The sequence below is a fragment of the Diceros bicornis genome, chromosome 19 (assembly GCF_020826845.1).
Source record: "Diceros bicornis minor isolate mBicDic1 chromosome 19, mDicBic1.mat.cur, whole genome shotgun sequence".
Lineage (NCBI taxonomy): Eukaryota > Metazoa > Chordata > Mammalia > Perissodactyla > Rhinocerotidae > Diceros > Diceros bicornis.
The window spans coordinates 47,686,176-47,707,101 of NC_080758.1; the positions used below are offsets into that span (position 1 = coordinate 47,686,176).

Here is a 20,926-nt window from a genome sequence, read left to right on the forward strand (position 1 = left end):
CCGAAGCAGAGCGCTCGAACTTAACTACTCTGCCACCGGGCCAGCCCCAAAGTGATGGTTTTAAAAGTAATCTTTTCTATCCAGGCCATGTGTTCTTAGTTTAAAGATCAAAACCTTCTTATGTTTTGGAAGGAGGGTAGGGTCAAACCCATGAGAAGGAAGAAGTTGAGTGTCCAGGCCAGTGTTCTGCAGGCACTGGAATGGGAAGCAAAGGCCGATCATGTTGCCCTTTGCCCACTGTTCTGTATATGGGGTGTTCCTAAACTCCATGCTTAGAACTACAGACCACCTCTGCAGATGATGCCTTTTTGTCGTTGCTCATTTAGCAATACAATTTCCTTCCCCAAAACGTTGTTCTGGATGTGACCAACTATGGTGCTTTATTATTCTTCAGTCTCATTAAAAATACAGTAAATGTATTTTATAAAACTTTTTAAAAGTAACATTATATTATGTAAATTATGAAGTAAACTCATTACTAGTTATGGGCAGTGATTACCACACCATTTTGAGACTGTTGTTCCCTAGAGAAAATAAAACCTGAAAGTCATGCCTTTAGTGCTGCAACTGAAACATGTCCACTCTGATATAACACCCACGGGAATGTGTGGAAGTAACCTGGTGGGGTTAAGCAAAAGTTTATTTTCTACAGCCCTCATACAGGGTCATTTTTGCCAAAAAGTAATTCTCAGTTTGCAGTACTGAAAGGAAAAGCATGGCACTTTTTCTCTCTTCCTTGCTTCTAAAAAAAATTGTACCTTCCTTTGAGTGTTCCCATTAGCCTGGAGTGGAGTTGTTTTCTTTTAAATTATCTCTTAAAATCTGTGTGACTGAAAGATGAAAATGAAGCTAGAAAGCAATTACTTTAAATTTGGCCAAAAAAATTTATTTATTATCTGCCTGCACTGTTGGGTACAATAAAATATACCTCTTTAAAGTGCCTTTTGTGCTTCTAGAGATTACTTGTCATCCATCACGTTTGTCCGCTTGCTGGAGTTCACAGAGACAAACTGATGGTAAGGCCCAGTGTGTTAGAGCCAGGCCCGTCTACATATTCCCCAGGAAGGACTGGGCGTGGGCTGGTCAGACTGATGCCCCTCCAGCTGGAATTATTTTGATGGGAATGCAAATAGAAGACATGAAAGAAATTGAGGTCTTGAATTCTAGGATAGTGTTTTTATAACGCATAGTCTTTAATCTTTAGCTCCATAGTGTTTGAATTCTTTAATAGAGATTTTTTCAGCAAAGGACTGATGAATATTTTGTAAGCTAAAGTCAGGTATCACGTGGAGAAATAACTACTAGAAACCCTCAGCACGGACCAACTTGTCTTTTAGCCAGAGAAGGTTCTGAGTTAATCTAGAGTAGACCATAAGCTCTGTGCAGACAGTACTTGTGGCCGTCTTATTGATCGCTCGTTGCCAAGCCATGGACGCCATGGAAGCCCTGGACTGGTCTAACAGCAACCATATAAAAACATACTGTAAAAATAGGTGTCATGGATTTCTCTAATCTAGGTTTAAATCTTGGCCTGTCATTCAACTCGTGGTGTTAAGTATGTCTTCAGTATTGTGCTGAGTGCGACATGAAACTTCAAGTAAGATAAAAATTCAGAAGTCCAATTGTTGTTCTCAACAAGCTTTTGGTCTTGTTGAGAAGACTAGACAGACATGACATAACTAGAGAACAGTACAATGTAGGATGTTGTCTGTATTGTGCTAAAGGAATTCAGGGATAAGAAAGATCCCTATGAATGAGGTAGTCAGAGAAGCTCCTAGACAAGTATGAGAAGAGCTAGTCTAAGTAAGCCTGATATTTGGATTGATCAGATTGGAAAAGAACAAAGGTTATCTGGCATCTGTCCTGACTGGACAATCAGGTATTATTTAGCACTGGCATACCATGGTGGGGTGGGGGGTGGGGATACAGGCAACAAAGGGTGCATTGTCTGTAGAGCATTTATAAACAGTAATAAAACCACTAAAACTGTTTTCTCTTATCACCATTCCTAAGAATGGCGGAGATAAAATACGCCTCCCTGGAGGGAGGCTGCCCTCACCCGAACACCCTGCCTATACCCCACTGTGGTACCCCAGCATTGGTGAGTGTCTGCTAACTTCCGCCATTGTACCAGCATTTCAGAGGAGGTGTGAAAACATCAAGCCCTGGTCCTTGCTCAGGGTCTACCACCTGGGGTGGGAAGTGAGACTAGAGGCAGTCTAAGCTGGAGACCCCAAGCCTGCAGACCAGCTCTGTTTGTCCAGCATAGTATTTAACCTTCTTTTGAATTAGCTGCCAGATTTTTAAATTTGGGAGATGTCACGTAAAAATAAAACTAGCAATTGTGAATTTCCAGCTTCTCTTGAAAACTAGGAAGATCAGCGTCCCTGAGACACATTCCACTGCGGGAGCTGAGAGTGACTGGCCCTTTGAGTGAGGCACACACCCCAGTTTTTCGCGAGCCCACCCCACCAGCTATAGGCGCTTGACTTCCCCCCAGCTGAGCTGTGAATGACTGTTCTCCCTCTCTGCCACCCCCACCACTGCTCTCACACTTACACACTCTTCCCCTGCCATCTAGAGCACAAGTTCAGTCTCCTGGCTGTGGTCTGGGTCTCGTGTCTGTCCCCTCACCAACTGCATCTGTGCACGGCTGCCAGGCTAACCCTCTCAAAAACACTGCTTTCAAGAAACCAGCCATAGCTCAGAAATCCGCAAGATTTATTACTATTTTCTCACCAGAGTTTCATATTGAATTTTATTTCCCATTGCTATCTTATCACCACCAACAGCAACCCCCACCTGGCCAGACTTGTGTCCTTGCTGGTCCCGACACCCCTCTTACCCTGGCATTTCCCCTCACCTTTGCCTGTGCCACTCCTTAGCTTAAAGGGTCATCTCCACTTCTGTCTAAATCTTGCCCAGCTGAAGTTCCTCCTCCATAGTCAAGCCCTTGTGATGCCAAGGAGCTCTCTGTCTCTCTACTGCCTCACAACTCCTGATTGCCTTCCCAGTGATTATGTGCTCTCCTTTACTGCTCTGAAGTTGGCTTACCTCCGATGGGCCTGTCTTCCTTTTCTTAAGGGCAGGTGTTATTTTGTGAATTGAGTGATGACGAGATAAAGCCTTCCAGGAAGAATTAGGACCCAGATTTTGCCAAAGGAAAAAGAAGTATTATAGGTACTGTAAGTCATATAGGCCAGGAGTCTGGAAGGTTTTTTGTTTGTTTGTTTTTTAATTTATTTTTTAAATTATTTTATTGAGGTCATATTGGCATATAACATTGTATAAATTTCAGGTATACAATATCATATATCAGTTTCTGTATAGATTGCTTTGTGTTCACCACCAAAAGTCTAGTTTTTATCTGTGACCATACATATGTGCCCCTTTACTCCTTTCACTCTCTGCCTACTCCCTTCCCCTCTGGTAACCACTAATCTGTTCTCCTTATCCACGTGTTTATCTTCCACATATGAGTGAAATCATACGGTGTTTGTCTTTCTCTGTCTGGCTTATTTTGCCTGGTATAATACCCTCAAGGTCCATCTCTTTTGTCACAAATGGCATGATTTTGTCTTTTGTTATGGCTGAGTAGTATTCCACTGTATCTATATACCATGTCTTCTTTATCCATTCATCCGTTGATGGGCACTTGGGTTGCTTCCATGTCTTGGCTGTTGTGAATATTGCTGTGATGAGCATAGGGATGCATAAATCTCTTTGAATTGTTGCTTTCATGTTTTTGGATGAACACTCCATAGTGGGATATCTGGATCATATGGTATTTCTATTTTTAATTTTATAAGAAATCTCCATACTGTTTTCCATAGTGGCTGCACCAGTTTGCATTTGCACCAGTTATGTATGAGGGTTCCCTTTTCTCCACATCCTCTCCAATATTTGTTATTTCTTGTCTTGTTAATTATAGCCATTCTGATGGATGTAAGGTGAAATCGCATTGTAGTTTTGATTTGCATTTCCCTGATAATTAGTGATGTTGAACATCTTGTCATATGCCTGTTGGCCATTCATGAACAAAATGAAAAAACAACCCACCAACTAGGAGAAAATATTTGCAAATCATATATCCAACAGGGGGTTAATTTCCAAAATATATAAAGAACTCGTACAGCTCAACAACAAAAAACAAAACAACCTGATCAAAAAATGGAAGGTTTTTGGCAGCAGAGCTCAGAGGTGAAGGACCCAACACAGGATGTGGCCCAGAGGGACTAAGAATCTTAGGCTTAGAGTTTAGACAAGAGCTTGAGACACGGCAAGGAACTGGAGCACCCATAGGGTGGCCTAGGGTCCAGAATAGGGCTTGAACAGGGCCGGGGGGGGGGGGGACGACAGACACGACACGACATTTATATTTGCTGCCCAGGATAAAAGCCTGCTTCAGAGTCAGGGTGCCTGAGCCTACACTTGTCACTCACCCTCTAATAGACAAACAGAACACATCTCTTTCATCCTTTTGATATTAGGCACATGGCCATCAAATGGATCCAGTAACTTAACCCACTGTTGTACTAACTACAAGTTAGTAAGACGTTGCTAATTAACACATTGCTTTACAAGTTGCTTCATTTTCTTTTTGGAGTACATGTTTAATATTCCCAACTACATATGTCATCAGCTTCTTTAAAGTAGAAATACTGTTTTGTCTTTGATATCTTCTCCTATAGCTTTTTAGAATCATGCTTTCCCCCAAATAGACATTTTTTTAAAGGAAGTTTCTAACCAGTCTCTTTGGAAGCTACTATGATACCGTGACAGACCTAACCTAAAACAGTGGCCAAATTGTTAGACTAGACCAGTCCCCCAGTAGACTGGAAATAGATAATGAAGGCTAAATCCCTCTTTCCCTCCCTTTCTCTTCTTACTAAAAATAAAGAAAATTGTATTGCAGTGGAATCTGAATGGAGAAATAATAGTCATTTTTCTGCGTTCAGAAATAGTGGACAGAACCAATATCCAGCCAGCAGTTTTCAATTTCTTAGCAGTGACGATTTAAGTAAATTTCACATGAGCTGTGGAGATCTAACTTTGTTATGATTGACAATAGAAAATTAGCCTTTTCTGCTGTTAAGATTATCTAGCATTCCTATCAGTCAGGTGGAATGTGGAATGAGATTGCACAGCTGTCGATTTGAAGGTCATTAAAGTCTTCAAAGGGTTAAAAGTTATGTCCACTGATGGATTTAAAACTGCCACATACACACAAACAAGTTTTTCGAAATGCCCCATTTTACATCTTTGTCGAGAGATAGTCTAGTTGCTGCATTTTTGTGTCTAGATTATATTACAGATATATTTCAATAAACCACGAAGAACCTCCGTAGATTCTAGAAGCTGGGCAGTCTGTGCTTAAATAAACATCTCATGCAGCACCTGTTTTCTTTTATAGACTCTATAATCACAGTGACATTCTGAAAGAAGACCTTGAAGCCTGTGGAACAGCTGTCCTTCACCAGCCTCCGAGACTCTTACCTGGAGGTGGCAGCCATGAAAAGCAAGTCAGGTATTATTGGGGTGAAATTGCTGCTGTGGGAGGATGGCCATTCTTGTTCCCAGATGCTTCCAAATGAAAACAAAACACTAGTCCACACGGTCACCACTGGGATAGACACTTGTAGTTGTCAGTTTAACTGTTTTATGGACTTGACCATTTACTTCTTTGTAAATGTATTTGTTTCTAATTGTTAATTGGATATATCCACTCAATCCCTACTCATATCAATGTTTTAAGGGCTTACTTGGGGGGAGGGAGCACAGGTAGCCTTCATCTGGCATATTAGCATACCTTCGCGAACAACCCAGGATATAATCTAGTCTAGCCACCACCCTAGAGGGATGTCATTGGCAAGTCCAAACCCCAGATGGATTCCTCAATTTCCAAGGTCATGCTGGTGATACAGGCCCCCAATCTGCAAGTATGGTCTCTGGACCAGCAGCATCAACAAGACCTGGGAACTTGTTGGAAACACACGTTTTCCCCGCCCAGGCCTCACTGAATCAGGAATCTGGGGGTAAGACCCAGCCACCTGGGTTTTAATGAGCCCTTAAGGGAACTACCCTTCCTCAGGTTTGAGAGCCACCGCTTCAAGGATATCCCTTAAAGGCCATAAAGCTAGGATGAGAGAGAGAGAGGGTTAATTATTTGCAGGGTAGTTGGCACATGTGAACCATGATTCTTGTACATCCTTCCTGAGTCAATCAGAAATCTGTTCTATACCCTCTACCCACCTTTTAGGTAGTGTGGGTTTCTTTTCATGGCCTCAGAAGCTTTGTGGCTGAGCTACTTATTGAGTTCATAGCATTACATATGTGTGATTTGTGTAATGGTTTGTCCAGTGTTGGCACCTCGTCGGTGCCTAATTCATGTTGCGTAATTGTTGCCAGTGACCTAACTCTGATTTTTATTTTGGGGACTGACTATATTTCCTTTTATTAAAATATATCCCCACTATTTACTAGCAGAGAACAAATTATTTCTCGAGCATGGTCAGCAGATGAGTGTCTGTGAAAGCCCACCTGAAAGGACCTTGTTTGGCTGAGAGTGAGAGGGGCTTTGGGTCTGGTTATCTTATATCTAACATCATTTTCTCTACCTTCAGTGTGCCACATAGGCTGTTTTATGTTAATGATTTTCTTCAGAGTAGAATTCAGCGTAAATCCCATGAAGGCGTGAGGAGAAGTCAAGATGATGGTTTCTAAAAGGACCTTGTCATAAGAAGACTTGTCCAATCATACGTTCCATTTAACAGAGCACAAGATGAGGTTCACAAGTCCTGAATGTGTATACATTACCTTCTGCATCTGTACTAGTGATCTCCAAACTGTGGAAAATGCTGGAAATGACCTTCCTGGTCAGTAACTTTTCAACCTGAAGCAGTAAGGGGCAATGCAAGAAAATCCTCTTTCCTATTTTTTTGTTTTTTTTTTTTTTGTGAGGAAGATCAGCCCTGAGCTAACATCCATGCCAATCCTCCTCTTTTTGCTGAGGAAGACCAGCTCTGAGCTAACATCTATTGCCAATCCTCCTCCTTTTTTCCCCCAAAGCCCCAGTAGATAGTTGTATGTCATAGTTGCACATCCTTCTAGTTGCTGTATGTAGGACGCGGCCTCAGCATGGCTGTTCAAGCGGTACATCAGTGGGCGCCGGGATCTGAACCTGGGCCGCCAGTAGCGGAGAGCGCACACTTAACCGCTAACCCACGGGGCTGGCTCCCCCTCTTTCCTGTTGTTTTATCATGCAAAATAAAAAACAGCAGTCTTAAATACTCCTTTACAAGGCAGTGGAAGAAGCTGTCTGGGGCGGAGTCTTTCTGCACTCTATAGGTCATTTGGTGATTATGTGTTGTGAGGCTCTGTAACCAGGCCCCTGTTTCTTTCTCACTGCTTTTTGTATCTGTTGATATACTATTTTGCATAAACCACAGTTGTGGTATGTGGCATAGAAATCATATATGCATTTATAATTCTCTGTGCAAACTGACTTGTTAGACTAAATGATTCATTGTGTGACTCTCTTAACCTACGCTGCCAAACTGTGATTGTGGGTGATAAGATAAAATATCTACATCTACTAGACTAGACATTTGTATAGTTTCTCAACATGCATAATAGAGCATTGATTTCCATTATGAAAGGTTGCATTTTGCATGACTGTTGGTCTACAGTTATGTATAAATCAGCTTTCCCTAAGAAATGATCCTTCTTTATGACCAACACAAATTTTAAAATTAATATCTGGAGGCTGCAAGACTGCTTCTTTACCACAATCATTTTTTTAAGCCAGATAAAGAAGTCAGGAATGGTTACTAATGTCAGTGTTATGTTCTGTTACAATTAGGATTGCCCTTTTTTGCCCCCTTGTGTGTTGTGACTGGGGGTGCTGTTTAATGCACACTGATTGTCACTGGTTCACTGTCTAGCCTTGGAAAAAGTGCCAAGTGTTTATATGACCTTTGAGAGATAAGCAGTCAGGTCTTTAAATACAGATTCTTTCTAACGAGTTTTATTTATTTATTTTTTTTGCTGAAGAAGATTAGCCCTGAGCTAACATCTGTTGCCAGTCTTCCTCTTTTTTTGCTTGAGGAAGTTTAGCCCTGAGCTAACATCTGTGCTAATCCTCCTCTATTTTGTATGTGGGTCACTGCCACAGCATGGCTGATGAGTGAGTGGTGTGGATTCACACCTGGGATCCGAACCCGTGAAGCAGGGCTGCCAAAGTGGAGCACGCCAAACTCAACCACTAGGCCACCAGGCCAGCCCCTCTAACAAGTTTTAATCATGGCATCGGGCTCCTTGCTGCTCTTCTTGCTCTAGCCACCCCCTGTGCCCCTCAGCACCCAGGAATTATTGTTGGATACTCCCCTAAGTGATATATTCCCATCTGCTTTGTGAGCTCCCCTGGACCAAAGCAGTAAACTGGTCAACTTGATAAACTATTTCAGAAACACAGATTTGGAGAGAATGATCTACTTTTGTTCCTTAATTGTTGATGACACTGATATCATTAGAATTCTAAGCCAGGCAGAGTAGGAAGGCTCTAATGGGTTATGAACTCCTTGAAGCCTGTTGAAGAGAACTGTGTTTGGTGTGGCGGCAGCCCTGCTTGTGCCCCTGACCAAACCATGGCTGTCGAGGTCTATCTCTTTACTATAATCTCATCTGCAAAATGGGATACCTGCCCCACAGCGTACTCTAAAAGATAGTGAGTAGACTTCTGAATTCCTGCTCACAAAGTGAAGCATCTTAAAAGGAAAAAGAACAAAACCATTTCTATCATCATTATTGATTTTTGTTATATCAGGGATTAAGTGTTCAAAGACCTTCATATGAAAGGTTTACTGTTATTAGGTGGAAGACCAAGTTGTTATTTTAGACAATTGTGAATTATTAAAATATAATTCATGTCATTTGGGGTAATTGATAAAAAATTTGTTCATTATTGCCTTCTGGAAAACATATTTTAACATAAAAATGATTACTTAATAAGTAATTTTATCGTATATGAAAACCATATTGAGACTACTCATTATTTTATTTTTCTTCCAGGTGCAACTCATTAATTATCTCTTATTAGTGGCTACTTTCAGATACAGTTGCCCAATTGTGCTCTCAAACTCATGCTGAAAAATTGAGTCAGCTTTATATTATTTGGATTACAGTATGTAAAAACCTCTTTATTTTATTCTGCCTATTATGTTCAGAATAAAATTCAGGGTACTTACTACTTTGTCTGCATTTAAAACTTTGGTCAAATTACCAATCTGTTGTAAATCAGTTGTAATTAGGAAATGTTGGTACATTTACTTAAATTGCAGTTTTCTGATTGGAAGCCATTCCAAGTACATGAAGTTAATTATAGACTGTTTAAAGTCTATTCTTTTATTATATTTTTAATTAAAGAAGTATATAATTTAGCTGACATTGAACTTTGTTTTTTCTCTGTGGCATTGATGTTATAAATTTTCCAATGTAAAGTAGACGAAAGACAAAAAACAACTCCTTTAAATCCTTTGTACCTTGGGCCGGCCCAGTGGCACAAGCGGTTAAGAGCTCGTGCGCCTCTGTGGCAGCCCGGGGTTCGCCGGCCCGGATCCCGGGCGCACACCAGCGCACCGCTTGTCAGGCCATGCTGTGGCGGCGTCCCATATAAAGTAGAGGAAGATGGGCACGGATGTTAGCCCAGGGCCAGTCTTCCTCAGCAAAAAAGAGGAGGATTGGCATTCGATGTTAGCTCAGGGCTGGTCTTCCTCACACACACAAAAAAATCCTTTGTACCACTTTGCAAATTTTCTGATTTGGTGTGTTTATGTAGAAGCATGGGCAAGACTCCTTGCAAGGAGAGCCATGGCTGTTGTACTCCTCACCCAATTTGTCCTGAAATCAATCTGCACGAAAGCCTGGTTTTGTGCTGTAAGTGTTGGCTTAACTGTTCAGAAGTCACAGACTCTAGATGCTGTACCTCCTTCCATAGCTCATTTGCTATTTGACCCCATGCAAGTCAATTAATGAGTTTTGTCCTTTTGTGAGGTATGTATAATAATTATAGGAAACCTTAGCTAGTTCTTTCATACCAGAGCCCAAAGGATGGTTACAGTTGGTGGGGACATTAGTAGCCTCTTGCCTTGGCTTTGCCTCTGCAGAAGTCACGTGTATCAGTCACCAGCGAGACGGTCTCTGATAATTCAGTCCATCCCAACTACTTTAACTAACTTAATTCACCCTACTTCAACTTGTATCCAACTCAACCTAAGTAAACATCTTTTCAGACCAGAAGCACAATTGATTTATTCATTATGAGAAATGTAACGGCTGAATGGACTAGAATTTGCTGGTAGCCTGTGATTGCATTTTCCCGGTAGGGAAATCTATTGTGAAACCAAATGTAGAAAAAGATTGCTTCATTTACATAGAAACAGAACAAAGGAATTGGGTGGCATTATGACATTGGTGAGGTCTAGACAGAACCAAGAAAGGCAAGTTGCTGAAGGGGCTTTCTACCATACCAGCCAGAAACCTTAGAATCATTCTGGAAAGTTTTTAAATAAGTTCAAGGATTCCGATGACCCATCCCACTTTATTCAACTCTTGGGAAAAACTAGAGTTAGGTCAGGCAAAGATTATAACAATTAAGATTTATTAAAGAAGGTTCTGAATTGTACCTAGACTTACTTTTTTTCCAAATATTTTCTTATGAAAATTTCCAAACATACAGAAAAGTAAAAGGAACTGTGTAATGAGCATCCATATACCCACCACCCAGATTCTACCGTTGACATTTGATTGCACTCCCATATGTCTGTCTCTTCATATTTCCATCCATCCGTCAGTCACAATCTCTTATTTTTATGCATTTCCAAGTAAGTTGCAGACATTAGTACACTGTTTTTTAACTTTTTACTTTGAAATTTTTAAAACATTCACAAAAGCCACTATAATAACATAATGAAGTCCCATGTACCCCTCACCCAGATCCACCAGTTGTCAACATTTTGCTAGTCTTGTTTTATCTTTCCCTCATCCACACTTTTTTCTTTGAGTAGTTTAAAAGAGACAACATATTTTACTTATAAATACTCACAAATACTTATATCTCTAACATATAAGGATATAATACATTACCATTTAACAAGGTTCTTTACTTTATCTGATACCTATTTCCTGTGAGTTTGTCTTGATTATCTCAAAAAAGTCATTTTACGTTTGCTTTGTTTGTATCAGGATCGAAATGCTATCACCTGTAAACTGCTGGTTCAATCCAGATACATGATTATACTCCAGCCCAGTTATTTTGGCAAGACAACGTCATAGGTGGTGCTTGTACTTTTTTTTTTTTTGGTGAGGAAGATCAGCCCTGAGCTAACATCCAATGCCAATCCTCCTCTTTTTTTTTTTTTTTTTTTGCTGAGGAAGATTGGCCTTGAGCTAACATCCATGCCCATCTTCCTCTACTTTATATGGGATGCCGCCACAGCATGGCTTGACAAGCGGTGTGTCGGTGCACGCCCGGGATCCAAACCTGCGAACCCCAGGCCACCGAAGCGGAGCGCGCGCACTTAACTGCTGCGCCACCGGGCTGCCCCAGTGCTTGTACTTCTTATTACACCCTCTCAGGCCACATGTGATGTCTGGTTGTCATGTTGTTAGGAAGACTGGTCTGTGGGTTTGAACATTGATAGACTGATGCTTCAGTATAAAGTTTACTATTATGCAGTTTCCACAAAATTATGATCATTTCCTAGATGCATTCATTAATTTGGACTTACAAAATGGTGACTTTTCTAATTCGTTAATTTCTTCTGCATTTATTAGTTGGAAGAACTTTTCCCATCAACTACTTTTTAGTTGTGAAATGCATTTTTTGACCACAAAGGCAGGATAAATGCTTAATTCTATCCCTTTACTTACCAATTTTCAGAATATCAAGTTGTTGCCCTAGCAGCCTCCAAAGGTTTGTTTATTTGTTTATATTTTTAATTTTGGTGAAACACACATAACATAAAATTTACCATCTTAACCATTTTTAAGTGTACAGCTCAGTAGTGTTAAGTACATTCACATTGTTCTGCAACAGATCTCTAGAACTTTTTCATCTTACAAAACTGAAACTCTATATCCATTAAATAGCTCTCCATTTCTCCCTCTGCCAGCACCTAGCAATCACCATTCTGCTTTCTGTTTCTATGAATTTGACTACTCTAGGTGTCTTATGTAAGTGGAATCATACAGTATTTGTCTTTTTGTGACTAGCTTATTTTACTTAGCATAGTGTCCTTAAGATTCATCCATGTTGTAGAATGTGACAGGATTTCGTTCCTTTTTGAGGCTGAATTCAAAGATTTTTTTATTATTTTTAAAACTTTTTATTATTTATTTGTTAAATGAACTTGTAGATTTTTATGTATTTGCTGTGTTTAAGTCCATTGCACTCATTGTTCTTTTTGGTGCTCAAATTGTCCCATCTTTGGCCAGCAGGAACCCTTTCAAGATGGCCTCTGAGGCCTTTTGACATGACTCAGTAGTCTTTGATAGCTTCCATACTTTCTGGTATGACAAGTTTTTCCAGGGTCATCTTGTACATTTCCTGCCCCAGAACTAGAACAGGGCTTTTCCCTAAGGGAACCTGGTTCCTTTTAGTATCTAAATAACGTAGTCTAGGCAGCAATATAGGCTTCCTTTTAACTCTTTCCTAATAATATCTTAATTTTTAAAAAATTTCATAGTAAGTATATAACAGGAATCAACTGTTGTTGAGATGGAAATGTGATCTGTTTCTCTTAACTACACTTAAGAGGAGGCTGACTATCTGTGCAGTGATTTGAAACCATGGCCGCGCATTAGAATCGCTCTGTGAGCCTTAAAAAATCCCAATGGCTGGACCACACCTCAGGCCAATTTTACTAGACTCTGTAGGGGTGGCATTAGGCACCTGGATTTTGCAAACCTCCCCAGGTAGTTCCAGTATGCAGCCAAAGTTGAGAATGCTCATCTAGCAATGAAATCATAACCAAAATAAAATTAAGAAAGAAATACCAAGACTCTGGAAATTCCCTTAGTCCAGAATATATTAGGTTCTAGACTTTTCTGGATAAACTATCTTTTACCAACTTGATTAAGGAACCTTTGAAAATATGGGAATCTCATAAGTAACCCAATACTACAAATCTCTAATGTGTCTCCTGTTTCTGTGTTATAGATCTGAACAAGCGTCAGCCTCAGGCTTTTTGAGGGCACAGTTGGGTCAGCACATGGCCGCCTTGAAAGAACGTGATAATTCTATCACAGAAGAGGTAGCTAAGAAGTCTGAAGTTTTCCTAGTCAAAAACGTGGACCAGAGGACAGGGGTTAGTAATTTTTATTTTTTTTAATAAGTTTCAAGATGTACAAATTATTCATTTAAGGAAATAGTCATGTTCTTAACAATGGTTAACATAGTTGAAAAAAGATTAAATAATAGTGAGGGTTTATGGTTGGTTTTAACTTTCTGCTCTCAGGCCTTTTGCATAGTGTTTTATGTAGGAATCTCAACTCCTTACATAACGTTGATTCAGGTTTTGGAGCTAACCTAATTAAGCATATCTACCACAGCATTTTCCAAGGAACTTAGAAGCCTCTTGTAGCATCCTGGTTTTCTTCCTCCACTCCATCGAGACCCGGGAAACAGAGCCGTCTTCCGTGGCTGGTGTGTGGGCTGGGGCGAGAAGGTCCGAGGGAGTGGAGCCTTGCTGTGCCGGGTCCAGCCTAGGCTAAGGAGTTGGTGTTTATTGAGTAGATGCTGAAAAGCCGGTAGAGCTTTGCGAGCGGGGCTGTAATGAGGTCTCTGCTGCGCCTTGGGGAGTGCTGTCTGCTTGGAGTGGGACTGAGACGGGGAGGAGCGGGCCCTGCTGTGGGCCAGACAAGACAGCGAGGGGCCTGACTCAGGAGCTGGCGCAGAGGGAGCGTGAGCTGCTGAAGAGACCAGGGAACCCATGGAGCAGACTCCCAAGGAAGGCAGGAGGGGCCTGACTCAGGAGCTGGCGCAGAGGGGCGTGTGAGCTGCTGAAGAGACCAGGGAACCCATGGAGCAGACTCCCAAGGAAGGCAGGAGGGGCCTGACTCAGGAGCTGGCGCAGAGGGGAGCGTGAGCTGCTGAAGAGACCAGGGAACCCATGGAGCAGACTCCCAAGGAAGGCAGGAGGGGCCTGACTCAGGAGCTGGCGCAGAGGGGCGTGTGAGCTGCTGAAGAGACCAGGGAACCCATGGAGCAGACTCCCAAGGAAGGCAGGAGGGGCCTGACTCAGGAGCTGGCGCAGAGGGGAGCGTGAGCTGCTGAAGAGACCAGGGAACCCATGGAGCAGACTCCCAAGGAAGGCAGGAGGGGCCTGACTCAGGAGCTGGCGCAGAGGGGAGCGTGAGCTGCTGAAGAGACCAGGGAACCCATGGAGCAGACTCCCAAGGAAGGCAGGAGGGGCCTGACTCAGGAGCTGGCGCAGAGGGGAGCGTGAGCTGCTGAAGAGACCAGGGAACCCATGGAGCAGACTCCCAAGGAAGGCAGGAGGGGCCTGACTCAGGAGCTGGCGCAGAGGGGCGTGTGAGCTGCTGAAGAGACCAGGGAACCCATGGAGCAGACTCCCAAGGAAGGCAGGAGGGGCCTGACTCAGGAGCTGGCGCAGAGGGGAGCGTGAGCTGCTGAAGAGACCAGGGAACCCATGGAGCAGACTCCCAAGGAAGGCAGGAGGGGCCTGACTCAGGAGCTGGCGCAGAGGGGAGCGTGAGCTGCTGAAGAGACCAGGGAACCCATGGAGCAGACTCCCAAGGAAGGCAGGAGGGGCCTGACTCAGGAGCTGGCGCAGAGGGGAGCGTGAGCTGCTGAAGAGACCAGGGAACCCATGGAGCAGACTCCCAAGGAAGGCAGGAGGGGCCTGACTCAGGAGCTGGCGCAGAGGGGCGTGTGAGCTGCTGAAGAGACCAGGGAACCCATGGAGCAGACTCCCAAGGAAGGCAGGAGGGGCCTGACTCAGGAGCTGGCGCAGAGGGGAGCGTGAGCTGCTGAAGAGACCAGGGAACCCATGGAGCAGACTCCCAAGGAAGGCAGGAGGGGCCTGACTCAGGAGCTGGCGCAGAGGGGCGTGTGAGCTGCTGAAGAGACCAGGGAACCCATGGAGCAGACTCCCAAGGAAGGCAGGAGGGCTCCCACCCAGGAGCCAGATTTAGAGCGTTCCCGTCGTGGTCCTCGTCATTCCCTGGAGAAGCCATATACTCAGAGAGATGGCCTTTCCTTTCCTAAATTTAATGTCTTGTGAACGTGTCTAGTTTTATGTATGTTTTCTCATCCTTATATGTAATATAGGGTTTTCTGGCTTTGATGCTTTTTATTTTTATCATGCACAAAGTTCGAGGATTCTGCATGTGCCCCTCCCAGAGGCGCGGCTTGCCATCTCTGCACTGAAGTCACACACCTGTGTCGCTGTGCGGTCCAGAGCCTCGGCCATCACCCCTCAAGCCTCTCAGAGCACCTTCAGTCCTTCTCAAGCCCCCCTTTCTTTGCCCCTTTGATTAAAAGAGAGTAGAAGTACTTTTTTTAAGCATTTCAAACATACAAACATAGAGTGATAAAATGAACCCAGGAATCCCATGCCTACCAGCCCAGACTCACATGTGTTGTTACCATTGCACCCTATTTATTTCAGACCTGCTCCTCGTCTTCCTTCTCCTCATCTTCCCACCCCTCCTCCTTTTCCCCCTCCCCCTTGGCTTCTCTCTCTCCCCCTTTCACGCACCTTCCCTCCCTTCTTCTGCTCTTTCTCTCCTCTTCTTCTCCCCTCCTTTTCTCCTTCTTCTCCTCTCCCTCCTCTAACCTCCTTCCTCCCCAATTTCTTTCTCCTGAAATAAATTATTATGGAGATACAGCCCCTGTGCGCTTCTCCTCGAGCCCATGCCCCTTTTCAGAGATAATCTTGTGCTATCCTTCCCACACATATTTTCATTTCACTGCACTTCCTGTGACTCAATAAATAACCTATAGTTTTGTTTTGTTTGAGGTATGATACCAGTTGTGTGAATGTTCTTTGAGAAAGAACCATGTTCTTGAGGAAAAACAGAACCTGTGTTTTTTAGATCCGTTCCACACCTATTGATAAATGTAGATCTTTTTTTTTTCTTTCTTTTTTTTTTTTAGGTCAGGAAGATTAGCCCTGAGCTAACATCTGTTGCCAATCCTCCTCTTTTTGCTGAGGAAGATTGGCCCTGGGCTAACATCCGTGCCCATCTTCCTCTACTTTATATGTGGGATGCCTGCCACAGTATGGCTTGATGCACCTGCCATGCATATGTCCACGCCTGGGATCCCAACTTGTGAACCCTGGGCCGCTGAAGCGGAGCAGGGGAACTTAACCACTCTGCCACTGGGCTGGCCCAATAAATGCAGATCCTAAGAAGGATTTGTTTTCCGGTTTTGTTGTCCATTTTATCTAGTACCATTTTGTAACAACATTGTATTCCATTCTTGTTCACTCAAGTAGGTCACATCTCAGCCGTGTCAAGGCTGAAATAAGTAGTGGTCTACTGCCCTTTCCTATCTAGTCATCTTTTTTTAAAAAGGTGTTGTTTATATTAGAAAACGTATTCCCAGTTCCAGACAACCAATCCACTTATAATTTTTCAAATAATAACTCCATTTTTTTTTTAAAGGATCTCTCAGTGTTGCTTGGTTTTTTGTTTTTGTTTTTTTTAATTTTATTTATTTATTTTTTCCCCCAAAGCCCCAGTAGATAGTTGTGTGTCATAGTTGCACATCCTTCCAGTTGCTGTATGTGGGACGCGGCCTCAGCATGGCCGGAGAAGCAGTGCGTCGGTGCGCGCCCGGGATCTGAACCCGGGCTGCCAGCAGCGGAGCGCACGCACCCAACCGCCAAGCCTCGGGGCCGGCCCAATAACTCCATTATTAATGAGAAGGGGCTGCCCAATTAATAACTTATGAATCAAGTGATATTCTGCCTCCCCTCGTAGGTTTTTTGTTCCCTTTTAAATCATCCTGATCTCATCTTAGTGACAATCATAAAAATTACCAATAAATTAATCACAAAATCTGTCCTTAAAAATAGAAGTAAGCAGGCAGTTTCTGAAACGGTTAGGTTGTGACTGAAGAACTGCACAGCCGTAAAGAACAATGTTACCAAAATGACGTGGGCAGGGCAAGCCTTGCGAACTTTAGAACAAAATGCTTTTTGAGTTCTAGGACTGTTTTGATTTACATGTCATGCTTTTACTATTAGCAAAATCAAGTATCTTTGGTTGTTTCCCTGTATTGAAACAATATACACCTTTAGTAAATAGCATGAGTTACATATTTCTCTGTAGATAAAAATCTTAAAAATAAGAGATTTTCAAAATTTAAGAAAGTTCTACTAAAAATTACTTGGCTAAGAGTCTAATGAAGCTCAGAAATATTTACTTTGATCTCTTGGGTAAATGGCTAATTAAACAATCACATGTAAATGATGTTTACCTGTGGGTCCCCTTGCTGTCAGCTAGAGTCAATCCTGTCTCTTGAGTAAATACATCATTAAAGCCGCTGAAACTCGGATTATGTCCCCTTGAGACCAGATAAGATCCACAGCACCCGCATACCCTATTAGGCAATTACATAATTGAGCTGCAGGCTTTTAAATCAGAAAAATTTATAATTACTTTATGTGGGAAAAAAAATGAGTTGGGTGCTGCATTAAAACACAAAGTGCCTTAATACTCCTTCTCGCCTAAGTGATGTCTGTTTCCACCCAGGAGAACTTCTCCGGGGAAAGCAGAGTGGCTTACTGGTGGCACTCGTAGAGTGCCACCACCACACATACCAGAAAGACACATGACTAGTCACAGAAATCCCTTCATCTCTCCCTAAGGATGGACTGTTCTCTTGATCTTCTCTCTTGAATACTCATTTGCTGGCTCATATGAATACTTTCCCCTTTCTTTTAATTGCTGCACAGATAAAATCCCCTTCCTATAACTTAGACATACCTTAGGTGATGATGCTTGCATTTCTCTTTAAACATTAAAAAATTACTTCTGGTGTGCAAGAGGAAGGTTCTTGAGGAAAAAGTCAGTTAAATCTGTGTATTAGGGGAAATTGTCATCTACTATCTACATCCGTGGTTTTTAATTCTCTTGCTTTTCTGTATCTGCATTAATAGCACTGATTTACATACAGAAGGAAATGTAATTTTATTAAATGCTTTCACATTCACTTTCTGTTTGTATTTGTACCATCCATCGCAGAAATCAGATTCCTTTGGGGCTAGCATGTGTTTTTCTTAAAAAACTAGCAGGAAAAAAAGAAAACCAAACTTGGACTATTAAGGTAAACAAAAAGGAGAAAATAAAATTGCCCATTGACATTGTGGTGTATGGTTTTTAATATTTAATATATTGGCAAACATGGGTTGTACTGTTTGTGTCCATAGCTTCTTTTTTTCCTGCTTGTCATAAGTGAACTTCCTTTCATACCATCACATGTTCTTCTACATCATTTCCAACAGCTGTGCAGAGACCCCTGTGTGGCTATTCCACTGTCCCTTTAACCAGCCTCCTGTTCAACATTTAAGTTGTTTTTAATTTTTCCTGTAGTAAAAAAATTTCAAAGAACATCTGAGCAATTCAGTTTGTACAAATATCCTGCTATTTCCTTAGAATGAATTCCTGGATGTAGAGTTGTTAGGTCAAAGGGAATGTGTGTCTTTCAGCCTTTTGCTCTGCACTGCCAGATCTCACTCTGGAGGGGTCATCAAAGTCACAAGGAATGGATGAAAATATATATATATATATAATCTGAGCTCTTTATGAAACTGGGTGCTATCAACTTTTTTTTTTTTTGAGCACCAAATTGAGAAGTGCAAATGACATCCAATTTTTTTGTTCATTTGACCTTTATATTACCATTGAGGTCAAACTTCCCCTACCTATTTGTGAGCCATTTGTGTTTCTTCTTTTATAATTTGCCAGTTCGTGTCCTTTGCTCATTTTTCTATTAGGTTAGTAATGTTTTTTCTTGTTGACTTGTAAGAATTGTTTTTATATAAATTCGTACAATTTGTTGCAATATTTTGAGCAGTTTGATTTTTGCCTTTCATTTTTCTTAATGATATTTTGGACACAAAGTCTTTTCCGTTATTATCTTCATCTGTCTATTTATGCATTTGAATATCACAGTTGATAAGTTTCTGGATATAAATTAAGAGGCAGCCTAGATGACTCTTGGGGTTCTAGACCTAGCAAGATCCATAACTGACCTTTGAGAAAAATTCTGGTAGAATTGAGCCAGTAATTCTAAGTGTCCTGCTAAGTGTAAATCATAGGACGATTTGTCTTTCTAAGATCTGAAATATGACCATCAGTCATTCTACAAATAGTGTGTGCCTTGGCGTTGAATTTCTAAGCCTTTTCTCCTGGCTCCTGGGAAGGCAGAAAAGTGAGGAAGTAGTTTGTTCTATTGACTTAGGCTTCAGACTGCTGAGAACGGTGAGACAGTGCCCGGTCTCCCTCCTGGGCTCCAAATGTATGAAATCAAAGAGAACCTTTATTAGCTAACAGATAAGTTGAAACCCAAGCATAGTCTATTCATAAGCACCATCAGGAGGCCCATGGTAAAACTGTTGTCTGGTGACATTTTTCAGATAGAGAGCTCCAATTTGCAGAGCCCATTCAGTCCCAGCATGAGCTGTGTAAAGCAGCTTGTTCCCTCTTCTCTGGGCTTTTGTTTCTTTGTAGGTATGGGTTAGTGTTGTCGGTTTCAGACTGCAAGCTCCTTCAAATTGGGGGCTTCCTTAGAAATATGCCTGGCTAAAACATCTGCAAACAGTACATCCTGAGAATGTATTACAGATGTTTTTCCTGACTCTGCAGAAGTTGTTTTTGACTAGAAACCTCTAACCATTCCTTGTCTAAGATTGACTTTTGTTTCTGTCCCTGCTTATCATTATTACCTGCTTATTAGGGATTTATATTGTGGGTTCCTTTATGAATGACCCATTGGGCAGATCTGCTGCTCTCTTTGTTGGCTCTGTGGTCCAGTAAAGTGAAGCCAACCATTCTCATGTAATTTGACCATCCATCAAAATCCTTATAAAATAAACGACTCGTCTTTGAGAAATTATCTCTAGGATTATCTTAAAAGATGAGTCCTTTTATAAACATCTCTATCAAAAAAGTAAGAGAAATCCTAGAGATAGGAGTATTGAGTAGTGAAGATAAATGGGATAAAATATATGAAATAAATGAAAACCTGCAGTATGCCCACTACTTTATTTACCTCACCATGGTAAAAAAAAAAAAAAAAAAAAAAGAGGGCAGAGTGTAGAACTAGTAGCAGTGGTGGTATTCTTATCAAGCATACAAGGACTTATTAGAAAGACATTTGCAGGATTATTATAGCATTTTATTCTGTGTTCTTTTGAAGCCCAGTTGGAACCCAGCTAAAGCAAAAGAGGGTCTTAATATGAAAGGGGTGCACAAAACAGTGAGATAAATTGTGTGTCATCATTGAGGGACCAGTTACAAGTAATCTGAGTCATTGACAATCCAAAACAGTTTCCATTATCTGCAAATTCTACAGTAAAAAGTGTAGAAAGTCCTTTAACAATTTTATTCTTAAAATATGTGTTAAAACAGTGGCTATTATGAAGTCATGCCGAGAAATTATTAGTTACAGCTATTGCATAAGGTAATACGAGGAAGAAATACATATTTGAGGCTCTCTCAGAATGTTTGAATTATTTTAAATATCAGGAAAAGAAAATTATAACTTTCACTTCAGAATTTGGGTCAGTTCTTTTTGTTCATATTCTAAAATGCTTTTCATATATCCAGGATGATTGGGCACACAAAATAGGAGCTTAACTCTCTGTGGAAACAGACAGACTAGATCAGGAGAGGT

The 20,926-nt window shown here is 41.6% G+C and overlaps 1 protein-coding gene across 1 annotated transcript in view; it reads left to right on the forward strand.

Moving 5' to 3' along the window:
- The window catches only part of KIZ (kizuna centrosomal protein), a 130,899-nt gene that overhangs the window by 77,951 nt on the left and 32,022 nt on the right, over positions 1 to 20,926 (forward strand). The window contains exons 7-8 of the mRNA XM_058563332.1: positions 5,414 to 5,527; positions 13,217 to 13,364. Of these exons, the coding sequence (XP_058419315.1) occupies positions 5,414 to 5,527; positions 13,217 to 13,364 (262 nt within the window). The remainder of the gene's footprint in view (positions 1 to 5,413; positions 5,528 to 13,216; positions 13,365 to 20,926) is intronic.